The following is a 27,199-nucleotide window of genomic DNA, read 5'->3' on the forward strand; positions in this document are numbered from 1 at the left end:
CTAACCTGTAGTTAGTTTGAATATTGCTGCTCTCTGTCAGATCTGATAAAGAGACCCTGACCCCAAAAGCTTGTTTGCTTTTTCCAGGTCTATCAGTTCATCTAATAAAAGACATTACCTTTCACCACAAACCTTGCTTCTCTAGGATATTTAGACCAACATGGCTACAACACCACTTTTAATGTCTTGGCTGCTTTAACCAATTCTTCCAAATTCTCCTATATGTGAAACAGAATATGACAAAACAGAATACATTCAAAATGTATCGATGCTTATGCTGTTTTCATAAATGTAATATCCAAGGACCTTCTAGGACTGTATTAGCTGATCTGACGAATATCTGTCACATGGAGGGTCTTGTTTCGCTTTTTCTTGTTCTCTCCCCAGGAAGAAAATTGAGCATGGAGCAAAGTGTTTTGGTTTGGGTGAGGGTTTGTTGGTTTTTTTTTTTTCTCTATTCACGTTGTTCTGCATTTATACCAGAGAAAATGAGGACGATGGCAATTTCTGTAATAGACCTTGTTTCACAGGAAAGTTAATTTCAGAGTGTTGAGCCACCAGCAGAAAGATGTCTCCTGCACAAAGCAACATTTTAATATATCATTGCCTAGCAAAGAAAAGAGAATCCATATTCTTGATATTTGGGACAGAAACTTCCCAAGGAAAGAACAGTGATTCCCTTTCTCCAGAAAAAGAATTTCAACCCGTGATCCTTGGTATGTGACTTTCAAACAGATTGTTGCAGATTATTAACATACAGGCCAGCACTCCATACAGTTATAAATAGGAAAATCTGGAAACCAAAAAGAGTAACATGCTTTAATTGCACTGAGGCAGATTATCATAGGACAGCTTGGAGGGGAAATGGTGGAGACAGACTATTTCATGCTAAAAAAAAAAAAAAAAAAAAAAAAAAAAAAAAAAAAAATCACACTGCTGTTCCTCAAAGAGGAATCCTGAACAATCCCACGTGTCTGAAAAGGCAGTAGGTACAACATACGAGCTACTGAAAGATAGAAACTGAGGTGAAGAGAGGAATCATCTGTGCTCAAGCACTGAAAGCAGAAATACCAGAAGACCTCAGGGAGACAGTAGACAGCAGATTTAATATGTTTTTGCAATGTGATATGGCAGCAAAAATCATGCAGTTAATTTAATTTGGGGTTGTAAAGGCAGAGACCTCTTCTCAGACATATAGGCAATAGTCCCATTTTTTAATATAGTGGTGAGACCGCAGTTTGAAGACATGTTTAGTTCTGGACAACTCAGTGCTAGCTAGATGTCAACAACTTGGAGGGAAATAAAAAAAAAGAGGAACATAAAATGATAAAAAAGCTGGAAGGGATTACAGCGTGTGTAGGTTGGCCAAATAACAACTGTGAAGAGCATCACGGGAATTGCATATGAGAACTTCAGGGGTGCAGAAGCACCAGGGAGTGAGAACGACTGTTTAGGGTTGTCTGAGGGAGTATAAATGGTATAAATGTAAATTAAATTAAGCAAAGGAAACATTAATCTACAAGACTGCAAGACGGCATCCCAGAGGAGTTCCCATCACCTGATTCACACAAGACTGGATGGAGCAAAGCACGCAAGAAACCACTTAAGAAACCCTGACTGCAGGAAGGGATTAGATGAGGACAATATGTCTTTGGGACCATTTAACTTCTCACACACTAGGACATCTGCAGAGCAATAGGTCTCAGCCCAGTATGTGGTAGAAGCTTTCCCTTCTCTACACCCTTGCTGGAGACACTTGTAGACCAAAATAACCATGCTTAGTTCCAGCAGGTAACCATGGAGGGAGTGCTGTATTCAGAGGGGCTGGGGGTGTGGGAGCACGTGTCAGAATTTTTCCCTTTTACCACTGGGATTTTCCTGAAAGGTCACTGACTCATCATCTGGTGAGAACAGCAGTGATGGCACTCCTGTGTTTTAACAGTGTCACTGTAATGTTCCCATGGATTATGCAGACCTTTGTATACAAGTCCTGGACAGCACTTGGTTCTCCCAAGAAGTCTGTGGCATCCAAATACAACAGTTAATTGGAAAGAAAAAAAAAACAACCAAAACCAGAGGCTTTATTATTCCTTAGTTAGAGGGATGAAATCAAGATAAGTACTTTTTTCTAACACAGGAAAGCCAACTTGAACTTGTACCCATAACATCTTTACTGTGCCTTCATATATTCTGGCCTGCCTGTCATACAGAAGAGGAGACTTGGCAGTATTAACATGTTATTCCCAAGCAAGGGCTGATATACCATCCCTGTTGCTGCTCATCCTAGACATGCCACACACACATTGCCGGGGGGGAGGGGGAGGGGGGAGAAAGCCCAAACAACTTTATGAATGTTCTATAAGGGGCTGGAATGTCTTTTCTTATTTGGTCAATACTTTTTTATCGACATCCCTTAGGGAAACTCCTGCAGTGCTAATTATCAGTCCAACCATACACAAAGCACACAAAGGTATAGTCCCTCATAACCGTTGACCTTCAATGGCTTTTCTCTACATAGAAATGTCACGATCTTCATGAAGAAAATCTTTCTGCCTATTTATTTAAAGTAAAAACATGGCCTAAGACACATGAGCATACAGCAAACGTGTGTACTAACATTTGAGTTTGAGATAGTCTTGTAACAAATTGCTGAAGCAAATGCTAAAATTAATTCATCACACCCTGCTAGTTTATCATGAACCTCTGTTTCATTTGCACTCAGCCTAATGGCCTATCTTTCTCAGGACAATGTATGTTACAAACTTCTCTGTAATTTCATGCTCTTAGCTTGCAGGCTACATTTAAAGAAAAAAAAATAAAAAAAAAAAGATAAAGGAAGTGTTTTCTCTTTTCTTTTAAGTGTAGCTATTGTCTAAGTGCTAGGGCAGGCACAGTCAGCTCTGAAAATTCAAGATTAATCAAGCAATTAAGAATTGATATCTAGTGATTTACCATGACTGGAAATGAGAGATGCTGCATTCATTTTAGCACTGCAAGAACCCAAAATAGCTAACCTGATTTTTATGGACAGCAAGATTATTTTAAATCTTTTGGGGAGGAGAAGAGTTACAGCTCCTTCTATTAAACTGGTTTCTTAAAAATTCCCATCTGTGTGTTGCATGTTCCTTAGCAAAGGGCCGGTCTGTACGGAGGGCCAAGTCAGAAGAGCTGGTGTACTTCAGATTCACACCCTGCCCTGACCTGAATGAGTCTGAAAGCATACAGAAGTCCCAAGAGAGCAAAAGCTGAGCTGAAGTTTTACTTTCTCTTCCCCATGTGCTAGCACAGGGCTGCACTGCTTGAGTAAACAACCCAACTGAGCAGGAATTACATCACCTCAAAACTGTGATTTCCTTTAAACATTAAAAAGAATTGCAAGCATAATTGTAATTATCAGCATTATCACCTCTTGTCACACCCCCTTCTTCTCCAGCATCTAACAGTTGGGATGGTAGGGACTTCCCTGCCTGCCTTCCGGAGACCACCTTTGTGACAGCTGCAGCCACTTGCTCTTCCCTGTCTAAACCCTCTTGACAAGATCAGGAACTTCTTCAGCAGTCAGGATGATTTTATGGGGTGGATGAGCAGCAACCCAGCACATTCTCTCCATCAACATTTATTTGGGGAATTACAGCATACATATTTGGGCTTTCCATGGTAATTTGGCTCTGATAGGCTTTTATTATTGCCAAAATTGTGGATACCTCTGTAAAACAGAACAGTAACTTCTCCTGAAGCTCTGCTACCTCAGCAAACAGTCCTCAGCCAGGCAGATGTGAGCCTGATCTATACCTGCATGAGAAATCAAAAATGAAAAGCAAAGTGCTCCAGAAACCAGTGCTGGTGACTCAGAAAGAAACTTTTTTTTTTTTTCCTAAACCATAAGGAGCTCAGCAGCTCCTACTTACCCAGCTACTGGCTCCTACCTGGTCAACCTGATATAAATAAGAACATAGGAAACTGAATTCTATTCCTGACTTCACCTCTGACCCTCTGCAAATTTGAAAAAGTTATTTAACCTCCTGAGTCTTCATTAATCTCCTGAGTCTCCATTTTTTCCACATATGAAGCTGAAACATCATACTGAGCCTTGCAGGGACTTCTGAGATCTTTGATTTTAATGGCACGTGTTGGTGCCAAAAGCACCGTTAGCGGCATTACAGGGCTAATTCCCTCACAAGGGAGGGAAGCTCACTGTGGTACGGGTATTTTGGGTACAATTATTACCCCTGGAAGTGCTCAGATATCATTGCATAAAATTGTAGACAGACAAATATTTCAGATGGGATAGAAACCAGAGGCCCTGACTGGTTATTAAAAGACATAACGTTTTGAAGAAGCCCATATGTTATCTTTTCCATGTTCACCCTGTTCCAATTTGGATAATTACATTCTGACTCCTTAAAGCAGGGTGGCTGACCTGCCTGGCCCTACCAGCTGTATATTCAAATCTTCATGTGGCCCAGAGCGATACAACACAACCCACATACTTCAGTGAGCTGAAGGAAAAGAGAAGCTCCAGGAGAGGTTCATCAGCTGGTGAGGAGAAAGACTCCCTCCTGGAACGAGAGCCCTTCCCTCCTACCTAAACAGTCCTTGCCTCGGGAGCTGACAACTTGCCCTCCTGTGTCACTTCTCATAGGAACCTACCTGGCGTTGTCAAAGCACCATCACTGTTTGTCCCCAGGGGGCTGTGTTGTTGCAGAACTGGTGCTGTGAACCTTTCAGGTCCACAGATTGTAAAACAGTTTGGCAGCTTAAAGGCCTGGTTATTAATAGTGAAGTACCTAGTAACATACTAGTTACTAATAGTAACATGCATTTCTATTTTGTCATTAACAAATAAAAATATTTTATCTGTGACAGTAAGTGGGGACTGGCTTGCCCCAGATATAAGCAAGAGAAGGCACTGAAGGTTCACATTCTCCTCTTATCTTGGAGCTCAGGTAGTCACTGGCACTCTCTGATCTTTTTTATTTATAAAGTCTTAATGATACTTCACTGTGCATAGGAAATCTTGACCACTGCAGAATCCCAAAACACAGAAAGAGCTGTATCTGAGCCTTCATCAGCTTCCTGACACAGCAAAGAGGAGCAGTATATGCTGCAAAGGAGTTTTTCACCATGGACAGACAGTAAAATTTTCCCAAACCCAAGATAAGCTGTTGTTTCCAAATGGTGAAAGAAAGTGGTGGCAGCTCCAAGCAGCCCCCAACATCTGGCCAATTTTGCATTTCAGGTGCCAGTCTGACCCAATGATGGTGTCAGCAGCCACTCTCCTGTCCCTCACGTGGGCAGCTCTGGGCCAAGATGCTGGTATCCAATGAAGCTATTTCTCCAGACTTCATGGATGCAAAGGAGGGAATCCTGCTCTGCCCCCATCTCTGCACAGGTGCTGGTGGCACCTGGACCGTGACACAGAGCTGTGAGGGGTGTCAGAGGCACAGCCCCAGGGGGAGAAGACAGTCATAGCTGGGGATGTTCTGCATGGCTGAAGGTGCTCACTCCCGGCAGTCTGTGGTCTGTGGTCTACCAGGGGAGCTGGCAGGGGGATGTGGGCAGCCGGGGGACAGGAAAGGGAGCAGAGAGGACCTAGGGCACCATCTGGTGGCTTCACTCACTGCCTTCCCTAAATCCCAGTCTCTCAGGGTCACAGTGTTGCATGGCCAAGGGCTGAAAAAACACCAGGTCTTTCCAAGAGACAGCCCAGCAGGAAGAAGAGACCCCTGCCCTTGGCCCAGACTCACACACCCTTAGAGGCACTGCTGGGTGGGACTGCGGTGCAAACCAGAGCAGTAATATCCATTTCACTTGGGTCCTGTTCAGTCAAGCACCTCTCTTGATAAAGAACCAGCCCTAGCTGGGTATTTAGAGACGATTTATAGTAGTGACACCCCTGAGAAGGAAAAAGAAGAGTAAAAAACAGAAGTGATGAAGGAGAGCACCTTGGACTACACTTTGGACATATATTTCATTGTCATTATCCACCACAGCAAGGCCTTTCTTATGTACAGATAAAGGTAAAATATAGTTGGTGTGTTTCATGCAATAGAACAGTACCCATGCAAGACCTTGTCCTCTGCAGAAAAGGATGAAACCAACAGACCAGCAAACCACTGAGGTGCACACTGGTTTTTGCCTTCTCAAATTAGGATTTGCTGTGAAGCATTGTGAAGGAGTTGTTTTAAAAGGACTAGATGACCTCAATGTCTTCAACAGCCCTTGCAACAATGCCAGCTAAGACAACACACCAAGGATGATCACAGTGAGAGAATGAATGTCTCAGGACCAAAAGCTCACACTTGGTGGAGAGGGCAAAGAATCCTAGTGCTAACATGGCAACTACTTTAGAAGAAGACAGGCAGCACATTTCCACCTTGCACCACTGCTTACTTTGATAATGGGTCTCCACTTCCCTGAAATCCTGTCAATACAAAGGGATAATTCAACACACGGGAATCAAAGAGTATACCACCATAACTTAAGAGCATGCTCTGTGCATAACAGCACCATGCTGGGGGAAGCAAGTGGACCCGAGGCCCTTAGAGATACACTTTTTAAGAGGAATCCATTCTCAACATTCATTTTAAAGCAAAACATGTAGAGCTAACACAACAAGCCAGTCATCACCTCTCACCTTAGTGGAGCTGGGGGAGCTGATCCATAATTTCCTTTTTTTTCCAGTTGCTCAACACTTAAAAATGAACTCCTTTCCTTGCATCTATTCTCATGGGCCACAGAGCCAGGTAAGACAAAAAGACCAAATGACTGCCTTATTTCTGAACAAATATCTGCTACAAAGTAGCTATATCAATATTATATAAATTATATTTCCTAGTCTCTTCTACTCATGTCTGAAGGTATTTCCTCATACCTCATTGGAAAACTGTGTACCATTTAAAAACATCCCTGTTCTCACAATCTTCTGCTTTATACCTTTGTCTCTCACACACTCTGATGCTACTGTGGCTGCCCACAGTGCATGATGCTAATGAAATTATATTAGCTTCTGTCTACGTAGCTTCAAAACTTCCTTTTTCTCATGCAGCAGCCTTTTACCCTTGCAGGGCCAATCCAAAACCCACTGAAATCGACAGAGCTGCTCCCCTTGACTTTGGCAAGCTTTGACACACAGCCTAAATTCCCAGACTTGCCAACATTTCTTGGAAATTTTTACTTTTTCACTTAACTGATCAGAGCCTGGTGTGATTCTTCCAGTACTTTAGCACTGATTGTTCTAGAATAGCCTTTTCTATTCCAAATACCATTCTTCCTCTCATGTTTCATTTTAAACAGCTTCAGTTACTTAATATATAGAATTGTTCAAGCATAAATGTAAGAAACGCACTATTTAAAAAGGTAACAGAAAGATAAGACAAATAAATTCACTGCAAAGTGAGATCCTTGCCAGGAAATTTCCAGTAGCTCCCAGTATTTTTAGCATTTATAAAATTTAAAAAGCAAACCACAAAAACTAAGCAGCATTATTTTGAAAATTTTCACTTTTCATCTAATCCACCAGCTTCTGCTGAATATTTTATTGCCTTACTACAACATATTTATAATTCATCTCATCGTTTCTTCAAATTTGTTAAGGAAAGGAATTGTTATACCTATACAATCCTCTATAAATTCCTCTGTGAACACAAATGTTTTCTGGTCGTATTAGTAAACACTAAAATTGTAGACTTCAAAAATATTTATTTATAATTGTCACAATCACTTAACAAATGGAAAATGGGTCTAATAAGCCATGCTGTCTATTCATTGCTCTTTCTGAAATGAATTCCTCAACACTGGGAAGAGAAAAAGCATTTTCCTGTGGTTAAAGAAAGTCCAAATTGCATGTTTGAAATCTCTTCTAATAAAAAGAGCAAAGCAATAAGCGGATTATCTCTTTAAACATAGTATAGGAAGGCTGGAGGCCCTGGAGACATTTTCCATAGCCTCTATCTCTGATGCAGAGCAACATTATCTTCAACTAGAGAGGGTCCTATGACCCTGGAGCTCAATTTTAATTTGATCTTCTTCTTTAAAGAGGTTTCTGTGATTTCTCTCAAGTTATGCTGCATATTCTTATTTTGGATTGGTTTTGTCTGGTTGTTATTTTGTTGTTGTTTTTTAATCTGAGATAAAACAGCCTCAGCTTTTTGATCCACTGGTTTGATCGTATTATATGGATATTTAATGTAACCTCTTCCCTATCAGAACTAGAATATGCATCAGCACAAATGATAGGCAAGTTCCAGCTGACAGGAGAGAGAAGAGCTTGGGCAGAAAATTCACCTCTAGGGCCTCCCTCCTTCCTCCAGTCGTTCTAAGTTTCAGAACTGGTCTACCTGACCAAATAATGTATGGGAGTGGGGGTAAAGGAGCCTTATACCCATTTTGGCCATCTGAAACAAAGGCAAACCTGTTGGTTTTGGTGGGGCAGAGGTACCATGCCCTCACAGAGGCTCCAAATCCCAAGCAATAACAATGCCCATTGCCGAGAAGGAAATTGGGGAGCTCAGCTTGAAATTCTCTGGGCTGGAACCTGGCCCCAGACCTGCTTGGTTTATGCAACCCCAGAAAGGGAGTTTCCTTGGGTTCCCACCTCCTTGTTCCTCTTCCTTGTTCTGGAAAGTGCACTGCCACTGAGACATGTTGCCAGGCAAGGATATTTTCTGGTTTCCTTTTCTCCATCTTTATCTCTGTCTGTGCATCCAGTCCACACCATACACTGCTGATATTGCTGAAAGGAAAGCATTTACTCGGAGGCACTGATTTGAGTCGACTGAGTATGGTCACAGCAGGCATCTGTGACTACTTGATGGGATTAACAGATTATGAGAAAGCATGTTTCACTGTGGGGTTCCTGAGAAACGAAAAATGGGCAGGTGGATGCCTGGATCTGTTAAACTATGCATGAAGGCCTGATGGCCGTGTCAGGAAAGCTGTAGGCACAGGGATCAGATGGACTGCTGCAGGTCACAATTGGAAGATCAAACCAGGAAGCAGGGAGGTCTCTGGATTGTCCTATCATTTACAGAGGATTGAGATTTAAGTATTTCAGCCAGGCCAGGTGAGAGAAAACTGCACAGATCCCATCTGCACCATTTCTAAGATATGTGTGTTTGACAAAAGCAGCTTTTCTTTCGTATCAAATGGCTTTGCAGCTAAATAGCTTCGCTGCATCAATGCAGACTGTGCCACTGTGGGATTTGAACAGATGCATTCTGTTGTTAATGAAGGGCAGTTTAGAAGGAGCCAGGGGTTCACAAGTCCCTCATGGTTGTGCCCTGAAGTCTCTGTGGATCTCTGCAGAGAACTGGGGATATAAGAGTAGTTCTGCTATACAGAAAGATGTCTGGTCCACATAGGGTCATATTTTCCCTGTTAGATATTCTCATACAATGTATCAAAGGACTCTTCTAGATTTGCTTGCTTCTTAGGTGTCTGCAGAATGATGAAAAGGAGAAAAAAGAAATGGAGAAAAATTATTCAGAAGATGATAAATTAATTCTTAATAATCAGACACTGACGTTTGTTCTGTTAGAAATGGCTATAAGTGATCCGCTGAAATGGAAGCCACTATGGTGAGAAATGTTACTCTGCCAGAGACAAACGTGACTAATCCAGCCCAAAGGATAAAGATGCCTCCTTTACTTGTCACTCTTCCCCCAAAAAGCTGTCAGACAGAGAGGGGAGGGAAAATTGGACTTGGTAAAAAAATAAATCACTTTGGATTCTGTGAAGGAGGAATTCCCTGACCTCCTCAATCCTGTTTCTTCAACAGTTGAGTCTATTCCACACGACCGTTCCTTGTGTAGACAAGGCGCTGACAGACTGATATTTTAAGTGCTGTGTGGCACAGGCCTGCTGTAAGCAAGGTTACGCAGCAAGTAGCTGAAATGCCACCGGGTGAATGAAGCCCTACCTACACTAGCATTTTCTCTGTTGCCACCACCAAAAGAAAACATTTTAAAAAGTGCTGAGTGCAGGCACCTCCAAAGCATGTGGGATTAACCCCTTGCTACCCAAGCTGGCTGTCAGTCCAGAGCAATAGCATGCAAAAGCTCTTGTTTCAGGGGGTCTCTGCCCTGCTTCCCATCCCCCCTCTATGCACAGCACCCCGCAGCAAGGGCTGGCCTGGACCCTCCGCAGCAGAGTCATTCATCGTTCAGCAATCCCAGCTCCCGCTCACAGGCCAAACCCACTGGCCCACAATTCTCACTCTTAGGGAAAACACCCTGTTACATTCTGGCACAACCACCTGGAGGAAGAGGGTCCCAGCCCGGGATGACTGAGAGGAAAGCTGATCAAGGTGCTTGCAACATCAGTGGAAAGCACAGTCCAATTCTCCTGTGCAGAGACTATGGGGCCCTGCCACTCACACCTCCCTTCTGACAAGAACTATCTGCTTGGTGTGAGAGCTCATCCCATCCCCTCCCTTTACTTTTTTCTCCTTTGTTTCTCCCATCTCTGCTTCATCCTTTACCCCACCCTGCCCAGGACTAACAGTCCAGATCCACTCACACAGAGATGCTCCTTTGCTCTGCTTTGTTGCTTTGCTCCTGATCTGTTTTACAGACCCGCTGTCCCCCAAAGCAGAAGTTGAGTGGTGTAGGCCACACACAAGCGATTCAGCATAGCTCCATGGTAGGAAAAAAACCCACACATACTGCATCTCATCATCCAGACTGAATCACTTCAAAGGGGGCAACTGATAAAAGTATATACAGAAGAATAAATAGGACAGGGAAGAGGGATCAGGACCTACTGCCCTCACTATCCAACTAATTCAAAATGCAGCAAGAATACAAAACCAGGGGTGTTGTCTTTTCCAGTGCATATGATGCACTGAGGTATAAGACAGCCTATATAAACCAGCCCATCCTTCCCCTCAATAACCAGATACCTGCCACTGCCTTTTCTACCACCAACCACTGTGGTGCCACAGAAGTAGCTGCAGGAGGCCAGCAGCCTTGGGACCAGACCACATGGCAAGAAGCTCTGACACAGAGGAGGCTATATGATTATAGATCACCTTTTCCTAAAAGGTGGGAGTTGTGAAAATGCCTCAGACACTGGAAAATACTGTCCTTCATGAAACAGAGGGATAGTGCCAACTGAAGCTGGTGCCATGCTCCACACTGCATAGACAACCTGGGGAACTCCCCAGCAGATCAGTGGGAGGAAGCTGGAGACATTTTTCAGGAACATTTTCCTGAAATAAGTGGATATATTTTTTAAGCAGATAAGAGATCTGGAGGGGAAAAGAACAACAAAATTCTGAGGACAGGAAGAAAGTGTACCCTGGGGTGCCTGATGCAAGTTATGCCCCTATGAAACAGCAGGTGCCTGCCGAAGGCAGGGCAGAGGGCTGTGTGGGCCTCTGGTCTGTTTCATGTGACCCCCACAACTGATCTGCACCTGCATATTCTGAGGTCCAGCTACTTTCACTATGAGTGGATTTAGTTCCCTGTCTCTAACTCATAACTCCCATCCCAGCAAGACCTGGGCCCAAAATGTACCCACACTGCCTTTTCCTGAGCCCCGGAGCTGATAGAGACTGTATCAAACCAGGCTCTGTTCAGACCATCTCAGCTTCTGCTACCACGAAATGGCTCTCAGGTGCATAATGCTGGTGAGAGCAAAGCTGCATCCAGGGTCTGCCCCCCACGCACAGATTCCTCTACCACAGAGGATTTCCCAGCTGCCTAAATAATCTGGAAAGGGCAATGGTGGGGACCAGCATCTGGCCAACTCTCCATGAACATCTGTCCTGTTCAGAGGGAGCAGTGGCGCCAAACCCCTCAATGCCTTTCAGCGTATGTCATACAGCAAAGCATCTGCATGAAACTGGGACTGTCAGAATTGGCAGAGCTGCAGAAGAAAGGGTCCTGCCGGAAGAGGGAAGATAGGCTACATGTGCAGCCCAGCTGGCGAGTGGATGCCACGTCCTGTTTTTCTCTTTCTGTGGGACTGAAGACACGCTTACTGCCTGCTAGGGCCATGGCAACTCTGTGGGATGTGCCTAGTGCATAAGGGAACCCTCCAAGAAAAGGGCCCCAGCCCTTACCTTCCCTGGAGAACTCTTTCTGGGTGACGGGTTGTTTGTGGTGTTCTCCAGGATAGAATAGACATCAACTTGCTGCAAATCCAGGCACTGCACAGGGAAGAAAGCAGAGAGCAGGGATCAAATAAATTACTTAGGCTTAAGACAACTAATTGACAACTGACATTTTTAGGAACCCCTGCCATCTTCAAAATTTTGATGATCCTGACCTAAACTAGGACAAGAAGAAAATCCTTTTCCCCTGAAATCTTTACAGTGCAGCTGCATCATCTTCCTTTTTCAGGCTCTCAGGGACAGGCTTTGATGTTACTTACCCAGTGGAGAACAGTGCCAATGCCCCTGTCTTCTTCTTCTCCAAATTGTCCCAGAACGCAGAATAAATATACCTCTGCCACATGAAATGATATTGTGCACCATAGGTAACTAGCAGTGCTCTGCATTGCCCAAGACTGTTCAGATGCCTGACACCCACAAGCTCTCGCTCATGGTTATTCTGGGTACACAAGGGTGAGAAGAGAGGTGAGGCTGAGGTCCTGAAGCATAGGGGGTGTTAAAATGGGAAACCCTACATCAGGAATGATTTCTATTTATTTTCTGGGTTTTTTTCCAAGCCAGAATTCTCCTTCCTTCTTAGAGTGAGCAAAGAATAATATAAAAAAATCAATACACTCCCAGGCCCTCAAATATTTCTGTGGTTCCACACAGCTACACAGAGAAAGACACACATGCCCTACATGTGCATGCACCCACTGGTCCCCCAGGTAATTGTGTCACAGGAGATGCATGTCAGTTTGAGTGATGTTCCAGATCTGCCTGAAGGATCAAACATAACAATCAGGAGGACTTTTCCATGTGTGTTTCAAGGATGACAGCAGGTTGCCAAGGTGGCTGTTTCTCTGGCAACAGGAAGATGGGAGGAGCTCCGGCTGCAAGAGGGGCAGATGGTATTAGTGGAAAGACTGCAAAAGGAGTGAGGCACCCTGCAACACAGTGAGTAGGACAAGCAAAACATGGAGGCTTGATTCTGGGGCTGCCAATCACCTGAACCCTCATCATTTTATCTGAGTTGCAAATGGTCAGCATCTTTCGGAATCATGGTCAGCAGGATGGTGGTTTGAAGGCCCAGATGATAGAGGAGCAGCATTTGGGAACAGTGCTTGGAACAAGCAGGCACTCAGACAGGAAGGGGCCACAGTGAACGGAGCACCACATGGCTCTCCCATTCCCTGGGAACAGTCAAATTATTTCACCTGTCTGCTTCCCACTTCGAACAACCTGCTTGCCTACACAGACATTCTCAACTATTTGCATGTGCACATGCGCACACAGAAAATCCCATTTCCCCATCCTCATTTTCAATTCTCTTTGTGATGCTGGCAGTGAGGGCTTCGTCCCACATGCAGTGCTCCCAGCAGCCTGGCTCCATGTCCTCTTGGCAGGACAGGCAGCTTCTTCCACTGCTCTAGTCTGAAGCCACTTGCAAGCAAGAAATGTTTAACCTCCAAAAAAAGATACCCTCCCTCCATAAGCCCTCTTCCCATGGAGGCTGTTGACAATGCTGGTCCTTTGCTGGCCAGTTGGAAAGCTGGTGTCTCCAACCGCAATTTGCAAATTAATTACTTTTACTTGGTCACTGACCACCTGCTACTGTCACAGTAGAGGCACGCAGGCCTCTCTCCTTACCGCTGGCAGATGTCTTCCCGTCCCTGAGCAGACTCCTTCTCTCCCTCACACCGGGAAAAGCTCCTGTGCTCTGGAAGCTGCCTGTGCCACAGGAGTTCTCTTTGCTACTCAAAAAAGCTTTTTTGAAGTGTAAAGTGAATGAAGCAAGTCCCTCAGATTGTTATTTCCAAGCTGCTCATTAACTAGGCAGCTAAGCTGGAAAGCAGAGTAAAATACAGGTTTGGGTCTAGGCAGCGCAGTGAGGTAGAGCTACTCTGGGGCTGCAGGAGGATAAAGAGGTCAAGAACACCTAGCAGCATAGTGGGAACAAAGTGGGTGCCCAGCTGCCCCCTTATTACCAGGGCTTTTTGATACCTGCTGTTTTTCACTGCATACACCCACCCTCACAAGGTAAACAGTGGCACCTGGAAGAGCCAGTGGGAAAGGCATTTGTTCCTAGGGAAGTTCCACAGGATGGCTTTGCAGGAGATGTGCTAGGACTCTTCCCACACCAGGGATGAGCCTTGCTGCAGTGTAGGGTAACAGAGCATTTATTGAGCTGCACCAACCAGTTCCAGGCTTTACTTTGATGTCCAGTGCTGCCTCCTGTTGCTTCTGCTCCCAGCTCTAGGCCTGTAAGGTTCCCTGACTCAATGTTCTTCCTGACTCTGACCTCTTGCTTTCCCCCACAGATAGCACATCTGACACATGCTGGTCTCTTGTCCTGTCCCCTAATCTCTGACCTCCTTCTTTATCTCATCACTAGGAGTTACTTCTCATTTGTTCTTCCCTTAGCTTACCCCAATGCTGAGCACAGACTTCTGCCCTCCCCATGAAATAGGCACTATGTTCAACACCTGATTTAACACCAACGGGTTTTCTCAATGCACCTAATTTCAGCCACGGTTTGCAGAGGCATGCAGAGTCCCAACAAAATTTAGCAGCAGGGCACCAGAGTCATCTGTCAAATGAAATAAAGTTTGTTGACTTTCCACTCCCCTCACCTGTCCTGAGGGCCCAACCAAAACAGGGTCTCCATCCCAGGGCTTTTGCCCTCTCTCCTCCATTACACCTTGCAGCCCTGCTCATGCCATGTCTGTGGCAGGAGTTGCTGCTTCATGCCTGAATGATGTCACCCCACAGCAGCTGCTCCGTGATAAAGCAAGCTCCAGTAAGCAGACTCATCATCCCCAGCACACGGGAGATGGTCAGAGGCTGCTTGCAGCTCTGCCAAAGAGGGCTGAGCCTCCTGCCCTGCACACCGGGCTGGCTAAGAGCCCTACACAGCTGGTATGTGGTTAACGGGCTTCAGGGGAAGGCCAGCTGGGCCAGGTCCATAGGGCTCCTGCAAGCACAGGGCCCAGCTAGCTCCTGGGACTGCCTGTGCCTAAGGCTGGCTCTGCTGGCTTGCTATATTAGCCTTAGTGGGGCCTCCTGAACAGAACAACATGATGAAACATGTAATTAAGATGGAGCTAAGGATGCATGACGAGGCCGACTGAGCGAGAAATGGATTTGATTTTTTTTTTGTCTCCTTGCAGAAATCATCCACTTCAGCAGGAAACTACCCGTTCAGATTTTTATAAGCCTGAATTAAAAAGAAATTACTTGATACAAATGAAAAGGTTTATAACCTGCAGCCTTCTTTACTGAAAGCATTGCTTTTTGCCCAGAATAAACATATCACATACAATACATGGTGCTTTATTTTAAACCTTTACTCCAAAAATTAAAGGGCCACAAAATGGTGTCCCCCTACCTGCAAAATAAGAATGAGGAGGGGCAGGCCCATTCTGTTGTTCATATCTGCACCCTATCAGGTCTCCTGCCTCCTTGTCAGAGCTTTGCTCCTCTCTGTAGTACATTCTCCAGAGCTTAATTTTGTATAGTGTAAATGATTGATGCAGTGGAGTTTACAGGTTTTCCTTAGAGAGATTTCTCCAGCCCTGACAGACCTCGCAGTCAGAAAGGTTTCCTAATAATGAGGCAGCATCCTTCTCTACCAACTCTCATTTTATTCCTCCTTGTTTGTCCCACAGATCATGGGGGAAAAAAAGAAAACTTCCCTTCTTAGTGGAGCAGCCCTCCCATGGGAGTAAAAGGAGCAAAAGGAATCCATTTTAAATGGAGCTGGATGGGTTGTAAATGGGATTAGGGGCCATGGTTACTTGAGGTAGCTGAGGTCTGGGCCTGACATTTCAGAAGAGCCACTCCTATCCTATTACCTACAATGCTGCAGCTACTGGGCTTGAGGAGTGGAAGCAGTCAGCATTCTCCAGTCTGGTGAATGGAAAAGGAGACCCTATGCAATGAAAAGGCAAATGCTCAAAAAACCAGACTCCCTTCACTTTCTTCCTGCCCTTTTTCCCTTGAGAGCTTGTCAGCCTGCTGAGGACTGCAGTGGTCTGTGACACTGACACTGGTGAAGGTGTCACAACAGGAGCTCTAAACAGCTAGGGTTGCTGGGGGTAGGACTTTCTCTGCCCCTTTCCTGAGCCAACATTCTCCATCTGTGAAGGGTGTGTTCTTGAGACACTACAGTACGAACTGGGGCTGTGATGCCCTCTTCCTTCCTGAATTCTGGACACCCTTCTACCTCTACCACCACGAACCCTCTTTGGCCCCACACTTGCTGCTCTGTGCTGCCACACTGCTGGCAGAGGGAAGGGTGCTGCCCAGCAGGGCATGGTGCAAGGCTTTGGCACTGGGGAGGCCCCAAGTGGGACCAGGATGGAAACACACAACACTCACAGTCCTGAGAGGAGCTAAGCAGGGTACAGCACAGGAGCAAGATCATTAGTACCAGGCTGGTATGCAGGTATTGCTTATGTTTCACATCATGATACTGGCATTGTCTGTACCATGACATGGCAGGGAAAGGCAGAGTTGTACCACAACACAGACAGAAGGAATAGGGGGCGATTCTGGTACTCACGTCATAGACAGGAGGTAGTGGTGGTGGTGGTGGTGGGATGGCTGAAGGGGGCTGCGTTTCCACCTTCTGTGTCAGGATATTTAGTTGGTTCCTTCTAGGACACAACACCTGCTCAGGACAAGACACCAAATGACACATTTGGAGAAAACACCAAAGATGAAGTAAACACCAATGTCATGTGAAAGACAGCTGCTCGCACACCCCCCAAGTGCTTCCACAGAAAAGAGTGCTGGCATTCTCTGCACAACGTGGGCTGGTCCCTTTCCTCACTGCAAGGTAAAATGGGGGAGTCTGATGACTTACACTAGAGCAGTAGAAAGGATAACTGGGCTCTGTGCGTACATAGAAATCACTTCCACAACTGAAACTTAGTTGGATGGAGGGTGTAAGTATTTAACAGCACACAACACTGTAGGACAGGGAATAAAGCAAGGCCCTGCCCAAAGTGTGTGGGGGAATTTCAGAGAGGCAAAATGTAGTGACTTTTGTTAGGATTTGGCTGGAAAGTTTTTGCTAATACGAAGAGTCTAGAGAAGAGCACCAGACAACCACTAATGATGACATCTAGTCAGTGATACACTGACGTGCAAGTCCATCATGAAGGAAAAAGGTCTCTTCCTCAGAAATGTTTCTTGCATCAGATGAGTTGCCCTTGAACACGTTCCATTCATGCACAGATAAGGGTTAGTCCTGCTCAGCAAGCAAGAGAGGAGGCAGAAAAGGCAGAAGGCTTTGCTAAGTATCTCTTCTAATTCGGAAAGAAGTGGGATGATTATATTCACATCACATGAAAACGATGAACTGCTTTCCAGTCCATTAGTAACTAAGGAGGATGCTAAATAGCTTCTCTTAAAGATAAACATTTTTAAACCAGCAGGTCTGAGCAAGCTGTGGTGAGAAATATGGGCTGTGTTCTGCAGGAGGGCAAATGTAATGATTGCACAATCTCTTCAGGCCCCAAGGAGAGCCCATAGGTCTGAGACTTGCTGGCCCACCTCAAAACTTCAGGATGCCAATCGGCAAGTCGTGACAGTGCCTCCCTCCTCATCCCCATGGAGACGCTGTCTAGGCAAGCAGAGATGGGGGCCTGTCTCCAGCCTAGTCACACTGCCACTTACACTCTTTCCCCCTCCATCAGACTGCCTGCAAGGTAAATCTCATGAGATTAGCAGGTCTGCCAACTGCTGCCATTCTGTTTTCCACCTCATGATCTCTGACTGTGTGTGCTGAAGCCTGATGCTCCTTGGAGTCATAGGACTGTACCAGCAGCACAGACTCCACATAAAAATGCACGCAGAAAGTCTGCTGTCATGGTGGCAAAAAGCAGCTTGAAAGAGTAAATATGGGGCATACTCTACCTAGAAAATAACAATCCCCAAATTCTATTCTAAAAGACATCAGTTTTTTTAAGCTAACCTTGAGATGTCTGGAAGAATGCAGAGGATGCTGTTTGAATGCTTGAGGGTGGCAGTAGCAGGAGCAGTAGATTTTTACCAAACAACAGGGATTTAAGTATCACGACTCCAGAGTTCTTTCCACGAGTCCCCTGTCTCGTCCAGATCTTTCAGCACTACTTTTGGCTCTTCTTCTCCTGCCCTCTACATACTTTCTTCCCCACTCCTGGTTTCCCTCTTGCCCTCGGGTACTCATCCCAGCTTCCACTTCCTTACCCAGCTGGTCCCAACCTGTGCCACTAGTGTGTTTACCCAAGGGGCCCTGCCAGACCAGTCTTAACACCCTCCTCCAAGCCCCAGTGCTTCCTCGCTCTGTATTCCAGTTCCAGTTTTCCTCTCAAGGATCCTTCTTCCAGCCTTACAGAGTCACTGCTGTTGGAAGATGCCTCTGGAGATTGTCTAGTCCAATCCCTCTCTGCTCAAAGCAGAGTCAGCTAAAGTAGGCTGCTCCTCAGATGCTTGTCTCTCTCTTTTTCCCCAGTTAGTTGCGACTTCCACACAGGTTTCCTTGGGATCCTTGTCCTGACCTTCCCCTCTCACTTTGCCTCTTAACATTTTCTCTGCCAAACACATGCCCAAGGCTCTGGTCCCCATCCCTTCCACACTGCAGATTGTTTTCTTCTATGGTGCCCAAGTCATGACTCAGGAACACAGTTGCACAGTCTCATTGCAATCAGGTTGTGCCCTTTCATCTTGAAAGAGGATTAGAAACAAGGATAGCCCTGCCCCCCACCTGCCACTGGGGCTGCAGCAGATTTTCTTGGGTGCACAGGACATTACCCATCTGACTGGCACCGTGTGGAAAGGCAGCCTCACGGGGGCTCCTTCAGGCAGCTGATCTAAATTGACAAGAGCCACAACTGAGCATGTACAAACTGCAGTTTTCCAAAAACCCATCACAAGGTTACATCTCCTTGACTATTCTCAGGACCAGCACACTGCTAGTGTGACTTCTTGCCCTGTGTCAGATCCCTTGCTCTAAAGCAGAGTATGCCGGAGTCAAAATGATTACCAGAATTTCTTTAACGGACAATTCTTCAATGACTTGTTTTGTCTTTCTTGTAATCTTTTTTTCTCAGACAGACTGAACTTAAAAAAAGAAAATAAACCTGAGGCAGACAACCAGCATGGAAAATTTCAGCATGGGGACTTCCAATCCAGCCAAGTTAGAAGCAAATGAAATAAGTTCCTAGAATGGGTCATGTCAGGTATTGCTTTTTATTTGGTTTTAACTTGCCTTTCTTTTCCACAGAAGCAGAGCTGTTGCAGTGATGCTCAATGCAGCAAGAAGAGTGGTAAGGGTAATAAGGATTTCCCACCCATAAGAGGTCTCCATGTACCCTGTACCTGTAAGAAAGAAGATTCACAGTGTGAATGGAAGTTACAATCCTGCTGCATTTTTAACCCTGGAAAGAGCCTTGAGAGAATGAAATACAGAAGCTGTGCAGAATACAGTGGCACAGATGCACACGCCCTTCAAAACTTAGTCTGACTGAATAGAGAGAGGTGTGCAGCTGAAGAATCATGTAAAAGAGACACAATATAAGCAGCTAGACTTCATGTAGGTTAGAGAGAGGTGACATAACTATGAGAGCCAAGAAAAGTGGAAGGTAGAGGCTGGCAAAGGTCTTTAGTGATAGGGGCAGAAAGACAGATGGCAGAAAGTACACAGGCCACACAAACTAGCAGGGTGGGTACTGTAGGCATCCTCCGACCAGTGTAGCAAAGCTACTTCATCACAGCTCTTTGCATTTACACTTTATAAGAAGTTTTTCATATCCAGTATTCAGCAATGCAAATCCAGCCAGTCAGCAGCATGCATGTTCTTATCACTTTTCTGTAACATTTCTCTTATCTTGGTATGAAGCTCTCCTTTGCTTTCCAGTCTCCACATTAATGGAACAACCAACCCCTTGTACCACATGGAAAAGGGGGAGTGATTATGGGGTGAGCCCTAACCTGTTCATGAGCCCCTAATGGTGAGTGCCTAACCTCTATGTCTGATTACAACGAGCACCCTAACCACTGACCTTGTGTTCATCTGTCTCTGTCACACTGCTAATGGCTGAACCGCACTGTCTCCTGAATACTGACACCTAAAAGCACCCTCTGACACAGTTCCCAGGCTCCCAGGTTACACCCCGACTTTAAGCCTGTGATTCCCAGGAGGCTGCAGCAGGGCAAATAAAAATTACTGCATCTTCATGTCCCTGTCTGTGCAGTAGCACAGGTCAGCTGTGTAAAGTACATTCAACTCTGATGGCATTAAGTATTAGGCATAAAGTATGATTCCCACCTGACTTCATAGCGTGTTTGGGTAGAGGAAAAGGAGAGCAAAGATGATCTTTTCATAGCCAGATCCAGCAGATTTTAGCCACCTGCTCAGACTTTCTGGTTGTTCACTTACCTCTAGCAAGGACAAACACTCCCTTTCCCATTTTCTGGATGTCATTCCATTTGACCTCGCAGTAGTATGTGCCAGTATAAGAGGTCTTTTCAAGTGGTATGGTACTGTGGTCGTAAGATATGGTAGCAGTCTTATTCTCACTTCCAGAAGGGATGTCTACGTTTTCTGACCTACTGTAGATGGGTGTTTTCTGGCCCAGTGAATTAATCCAGTAATAGAAGATTGAAAATTTAGTGTATTTCGGCATGTAAGGGAAGATGACTTTACAGGGGATGGATACTCCTTCCTTGAGCAGTGCAACCTGGATTGGAGGTTTCTGTTGTACATCGACATTTCCCCCTGTAAGGGTAATAATTGTTAGCAGTCACCTAACAGCACTTTAAGTCAGGAGAGGACTGCTGCCCCAAAGACAGAATCACACAGTGAAAATAACTGTATGTTAGGAAGCACGCCCATAGCACACACTGTTGATCCTTGTCAGAAACTGAGTGATTCAGATCATGTGCCCTGTGTGATCTGCCACATCTCTTAAGTAATTGCTGTGTGATTTGTGCTAGCCTGTTGCATTCACAGGCTTCCCCTTTTCCCTTGTGAGCCCTCCATACAACGCCAGCACGCAGAAAGACAGGAAATGAAGCAGGAAGTGAACTGATTTTGCAGTGGTGTGAGACTCTATTTACAGTGGATGAATAGAAAGCAAGTTTCCAAGACAAACACTAGCTGGACATCTCCTGAAACTCCCGAGTTGCAAACCTCTGCTTGGGCATCTACGTGTGGCAGTGTGATGACTCTGTGCCAGTGAAGGTGCTGTAAGCAAGCAAGTGTTATCAGTGGGACTGTGTATTTCTGAAGCATGAGTGAGGAAGGAAATTGCATATTCTGTACAGGGGCCAGCATCATGGCCATGAAAAATAAGACACAGTTTAATCACTCCAAACTTTTGCTGCTATAAATGGGCAGCAAAGCACAGGACTTGATGCTAGATATGGGACCTATCTGCAGAAGACTGCAGATCTTAAGTATCTATGTGTGACAGTATCTTAGGCAGAAAGATGGGAGATCATGCCCTTCCTGTGCTTCCTCCTTACACAGATGGGGCTGTTGAAAGTGATCTATCACTGCAATTCAGTAGTCAATGATGTCAGGAGTTACAAGAGACAATGTATAAGCACAGATGGGGAACACACCATAGTTCACTCCCTGTTTTGTTTAATAAAAAATAAAAATTGCTAAGAGTGAGCTAGTAAGGAGCCTGTGGTACAGGACCTCTTTGGCTTTTCAGCCAAATCTGGGTTTAATATCAGGCAGTCTCTGAATCTATTTATTTGGCAGCTCACATAACACCACAGATAAAGCAACTTGAGAGAATGCCTGTGCGAAGCATTGTTGTCTTTAAAAAAGGGAACTGGAAACTTACACACAAGTCTTACAAAACGAAAGATTCTTTCAGAGACATGGAAACAGAAGGGAAAAAAAACAACAACATAGAGAGCAAAAGTAGGGGATGGGCAGGCTTTTCCATTCATGCTTTTGATGGGATACCCTGGGGTTCTGCATCTATGAACAGGCTCATAACAAGCCTTTAAAGCTGTCCCAGAGCACAGCCAGGCTTGCTTTCCTGTCATCATTCACTAATGCTGCATCACAACAGCAGCATCACCTCTGCACAGCAGGACTCGGCATCAGAAAAGGCAATTCAGACTTAGTGCTGCTGAATGCTGAGCACCGAGGAAGCATTGGGGGTGGGGGGGAAATAATGAAGGGAGGGCACAGCCACTGTCCAGAAAAGACTGTTGGGAAGTAACTTCTGTTAAGTAGAATCCCCTACAGATGACATAGCTAGGGACAATTGCCTGAGAGTAAGGAAAGGCCTAGGTAATGTCACTAGAAAAAGGTTCTTAGCTGTAAAAGCAACCAAGATACAGTACAGTCCTAAGGGAAATATTAATTGTGAGTGCACAGTCCTGTGTACACTAGGTACAATATGGAAAGATGGTAACAGAAAATCCTACAGACACTGTGGGAGTGATAACCCCAGCGGTCTCTTCAGGGCCTTATTTTCTAAAATCATTCATCATTCATCATCCTTCTCCTCATCTCTAACCAGCAGAACACACATGAATATAGTTCCTATACAAGACATGGCTAAGCACTGCTGTAACAAAACAGAGGAGAGATCCATCTTCTTACAGTATCCAAGAAGCCATTAGCTTGAGAAGAACATGCCAGGGAAAAAGCCAAACCATTTTATTTAGGTTATCTAACCCTTCTCCAATGTTCCTCCTTTCTTGAGGATTCTCTCTCTCAGCTTTGAAATGTCTAAAAGACAAAAATAGCAGCAGCGTGCAAATTCCTAGAGGGGATCTCTGGAAATTAGCAAAAGATAGCAGCTAGAAATGCTCTAATCTGAACAAACGTGAGAGTAAACAAAAGGAATTAAAAACCATTTTTTTTACCTTCACACTGAAGCAACCAAAGAAACAGGAAGATGATTTTTAGATTAGAGGCCATGATGAAGGTCAAAGGCTGTAAGAAAGCAACCAGGCACGAAGATCCAAAAGGCAAAAGAGATGGAGGTTTGTCAGGTACTTCCACCCTTTGGGCAGCTGGTTGATTCCCTCCCGTTTGCGAAGGGACGGGTGGGATGGACGCACACTGCTTTTGGCAAGCTGTTCCTAGCAGACGCAGGCTCTTCTGCTTTTTGGTCAGACTCCTCCCTGCGCTGGGGTTCATTTCTCTGCACTGTTACAATGATGTTACACTTACCAGAGGATGTCCGAAGATTAGACCATAAACTCTTTTAACACATAGAACCTTGTCTCCTGATGACTGTAAAATATCACATGCATTTCAAGCAAACTTTGTCACCTTCCACAGTTACCGAAGCCCCATGTTGGAATATGGGAAAAAATGTGCTTTGACTGATGCTGATGGAGGCCATTTGAGGTGAATGTGGTCAAGTTCAGGGAAGGATTCAACTGACTCTGGAGCAATGGACAAGCTTAAAAGTGGCACAGTGGGATTTTTGCCAAGGATTTGTTTACACTGGTTTTTTTGGAACAGCTGTTCCTGATTATCTCACTGTGTGGAACATCCAGGTTTTGGACTAAGGGCACCTGACTTCATCAGGTCCTTTGTTCACATGTGGAGGCTAATGAGCCATGCCACAGGGTGTGGGTTCAGGGCAGAGTAGCACCATTAAATTCCTTCTGTATGTGAACACTCAAGTGTGGGATCACCTGTTTTACCTTCAATACAGAAAACAAGTACCCACATCAGCAGTCAGTAGAGCAGAAGGGCTCCACTGTACTCCTGACTGAACAAAACTTCCCTCCGCAGCCAGCTCCTCCACTAGGTCACTTCGGAGGAAGCCACTTGTATTCCAGAAGTGAGAAGCAGACAGTGAATTCATCCCTAACAGTTGGGATGCTTCAGAGCCACACGATGCTGGCTCTGAATCAGCTTTGCAGTGCAGGCAAGCCTTAAGAAATCTATTGTAGGGAAGTGTAAGGAGAGTCCTTTTGAAGAAGAAAACCCTCTTATTGTGGGAGGATCCTGCTGCCTATACCCATAAAGAGTCTTTGATTTTGACGAAAGCTTGTTTTTAGCTAAGACATCTGCAATGCAACAGCTGAGCAGTGTCTGATTCAAAAAACCCCTAATGTCTGAGAGATCTTCACTTCTCTCTGGGCAGCTTCCTCCTTTTGCACTTCTTGTGAGACATTTGCACTGTCCACAAGAAAGCACTTGGCTGCAATTTCAAGGGTGCCTGTTCACATGGGGTGCTGTACTGTGGAGGCTGGTGGGGGATGGCTGTGAAGGGAAAGACCTAAGAAGGTAGATGAGTCTGTGACCTGTGCATCATCAAAATCCCTCTTTATTGGTTGGTTTATCCCTCCAGAGTTTGTAGTAGCAAGGTTTGCTCCAAACCAAACTTTGGTTTATAGCATTTTTCCTCCTGTTCAGCCTGGGACAGGTTCTCAGGAGGAAGGGGTCTTGACACGGGGGGTGGCATGCACCTACAGCCGCTGCACCTCCCTGAGCCCAGGGATGGCTCTGGTACCTTGCTGAGATCCCTGACAGATGGGGAGAGGAGTAAGTGGTTTGTGTGGCTCTGCAAGGCTGGTGTAGCAGCTGCACTCCTCCAGGGAAGGTTTAGCTCAGATTAGCCAAAACCAACTCCTCTCCCCAAGACATGCTGATGTGAGCTGCACAGGGCTGGTCTCAGCTGGAAATCGCTCCTCACAGGTCTTAACACTGAGCAGCAAGGACAATCAAGAGCGGTAACAAGACACTTGGGGCCCACTTGGTATTTCAGATATGTAGGCACAGATCAGGCAGCTGTGGCTCTGGGGAGCTGTGGGGTCACAACAGTGCTTGGCAGCATTTCTCAGGCCTGAATGGGCATCTCAAGGTAGTTGGGGCAGGGAGGGAGAAGGGGCCAAAGGCTTACTACCCTCCTGTGGAAGAACTCTGCTGAACTGCGAGGACTTCCTCAGCTCTTATATCATGTTCATCCCCATGGTAGCACACAGCTTTGCAATTTCCAGCATTGATGTATTTCTAGATGATGGAACATGCTGCTCCTGTCAGTGATGTGTTTTAACTGTTATCAGCATTTATCTGCTTCAGGAATTCAGAGCGATAAGTGGATTAAGTGCGGTAGGTTTGTAGGGCTGCTAGGTCAACATTGTCCTTCCGTCCTTTCCCATCTCTTCCTATAAACAACCCTGTTGCCACTCTAAATGCCAAGTCCTAGAAATATCGCTGTCTGGAATTTAAAAAAAAAAAAAAATATATAGATCTAGCATTTCAAAAGAGATCACACATAAGACTCAGCTGTGGGATTAGAGGCATGGCCAGGCCAGAAATACATTCACTGCTGGGATTTGCTATGGTAGAGCTCACTGAAAAGAAATGGCTTTGAAACGACTACCCAGCAGCTATTAACTGCGAGACAGGATGACATTCTGTTCCTTAGAGCCTAAAGGGAGCCTGAATCTTTGAATGTTAAATTCTAATTCAATTTGGTCTGGGGATTCTGGACTGGGTTTTAACCCTGGAGACATAAATGGGAGGAAGATGAGGAAAAGCTGGGGAGTTGTGTGTTTCTATTACCAGCCTATAGCAGAGCTGAACTGATTCCCCCAAAACTTAGGTAGAACTAACTAGGATACCTGTGCCAATAGAAATAAATTACAAAGCTTCAACTGAATAGGTCATTGCATGACCTTCACTCATGTATTATACAGTACACTACTGTGTGTGAGATGGTCCCTGCAGCATGACAAGGGGGGAACTGTCTTGTCCAGCTGTAGCCTCGCCATAGCACAGACTGGCCAGGATCCATATGGCTTAGTCCTCCCTTTGATGCAGCGAATGCTGATCGCATCCTGAGACTAAATACAGGATTGGGCTAGGTGCTAGCAACAGTTTCTGCTTGTAGGTGGAAAGTGGCCATTAATTTCCTCAAGTGCTGTTAAAAGCCCACGATAGTGGCCAGTATTCCCAACTGTGAGGAAATGCACATTATTCTCACGCACATGAACAACAAGTTTGGGCAAGTGCTGAACCTACTAGAATTGCCTGTTCACAGCTGAGTCCAATGTACACACACACACACACACACTTGCCCACACATGCCCCCACAGCCAACTCCAGGGAAAGCATTTATTCAAACAAAAAGGCTACTAGCCAAGGCAAAGGCAATGCTGCAGAGACCACAACAAAGCCTCTTTATTGGTGAAGCATTTAACACCACAACCATCCAAAAGAGAAACATCACTTGGTGCAGAGAAAAGCTGCAGCAAGTCAATGAGCCTGATTGCAGAGAGTGCTTCAGAGCATTCCCCAGCACAGCAGCTCTGGATTTGCTGCCTTGTCAGAGACCAGCTCAATCCCCCATGGCTGGAAAGCCAGCCAGCGGCAACACACACACCTCTGAGGATTCACAATCTCTTTGACTCCTCTAACCCCAGACTCTGAGGCGTACAGTTTCCCTCTGTCTGGCGGCAGGAGCGATAGGAGAGCCAGCACGAGCAGGGCCATACCTCTGCCAGCATTTTTACCGCTGTTGTGTGTCGAGTGCCTCTCAGCAGGGCTGGATGATGCCGAGGTAAAAGCTGCCAATGCCCTCGCTATGTTTCTACCCGTTGAACTGCTCTAGGGAAGAGAACAATCAGCGACTGGAGGGGAAACCAGAAAAAGAAAGGTGTTGACACTACCGTGGGGAAGGGAGGGGACACTTCTATAATTCCCCTTCACCAGCAAAATGAGTCTGCCTTAGAAATCACCCAGCTTCTGCTCTTTTTCTGTTCATCTACTGGAAAGATTCCCAGGGACTAAATTATTGTCACATGCCTGACATACTCTCGGGGGCTGATGCTGCATGGCTGTGGCTCAACATCACCGTGTTCCCTACACCAACCCTTCACAGGCTCTTACAGCCAGGGCGAGCGGGATTTCGCCTGGAAGAACTTCTTTGCCTTCTCAGGCTGACACCTCCCAGGAGAAGGTCCACCTGGCCAGTCCTGGGGCTGAAGCTGGGCCAATGGAGTGGGCCACGCTCCATCCACTCCTGCAAGGCGGGGGTAAAGCTTCCCCCAGGCAGCTCACCCGCACCGGGAGGGGCAGCGGGGCCGCCTCGGCCGAGGGGGGCAGACACCGCCGCGCCGCCTCCG

General features: G+C 45.6%; 1 protein-coding gene across 1 annotated transcript; it reads right to left on the minus strand.

Annotated features, from left to right (window-relative positions):
• Nucleotides 1-7,727: 7,727 nt before the first annotated feature.
• Nucleotides 7,728-23,124, minus strand: NFAM1 (NFAT activating protein with ITAM motif 1). Its single transcript, XM_026868600.1, has 6 exons — nt 22,976-23,124; nt 20,520-20,858; nt 19,350-19,459; nt 16,659-16,766; nt 12,065-12,151; nt 7,728-9,438 (listed from the first exon to the last, which is right to left on the minus strand). The coding sequence occupies exons 1-6, from the start codon at nt 23,028-23,030 to the stop codon at nt 9,379-9,381; spliced, it is 759 nt and encodes a 252-aa protein (XP_026724401.1). The 5' UTR covers nt 23,031-23,124; the 3' UTR covers nt 7,728-9,378.
• Nucleotides 23,125-27,199: the final 4,075 nt, after the last annotated feature.

The sequence above is a fragment of the Athene cunicularia genome (assembly GCF_003259725.1).
Source record: "Athene cunicularia isolate RWA chromosome 1 unlocalized genomic scaffold, athCun1 chr1_part2, whole genome shotgun sequence".
Lineage (NCBI taxonomy): Eukaryota > Metazoa > Chordata > Aves > Strigiformes > Strigidae > Athene > Athene cunicularia.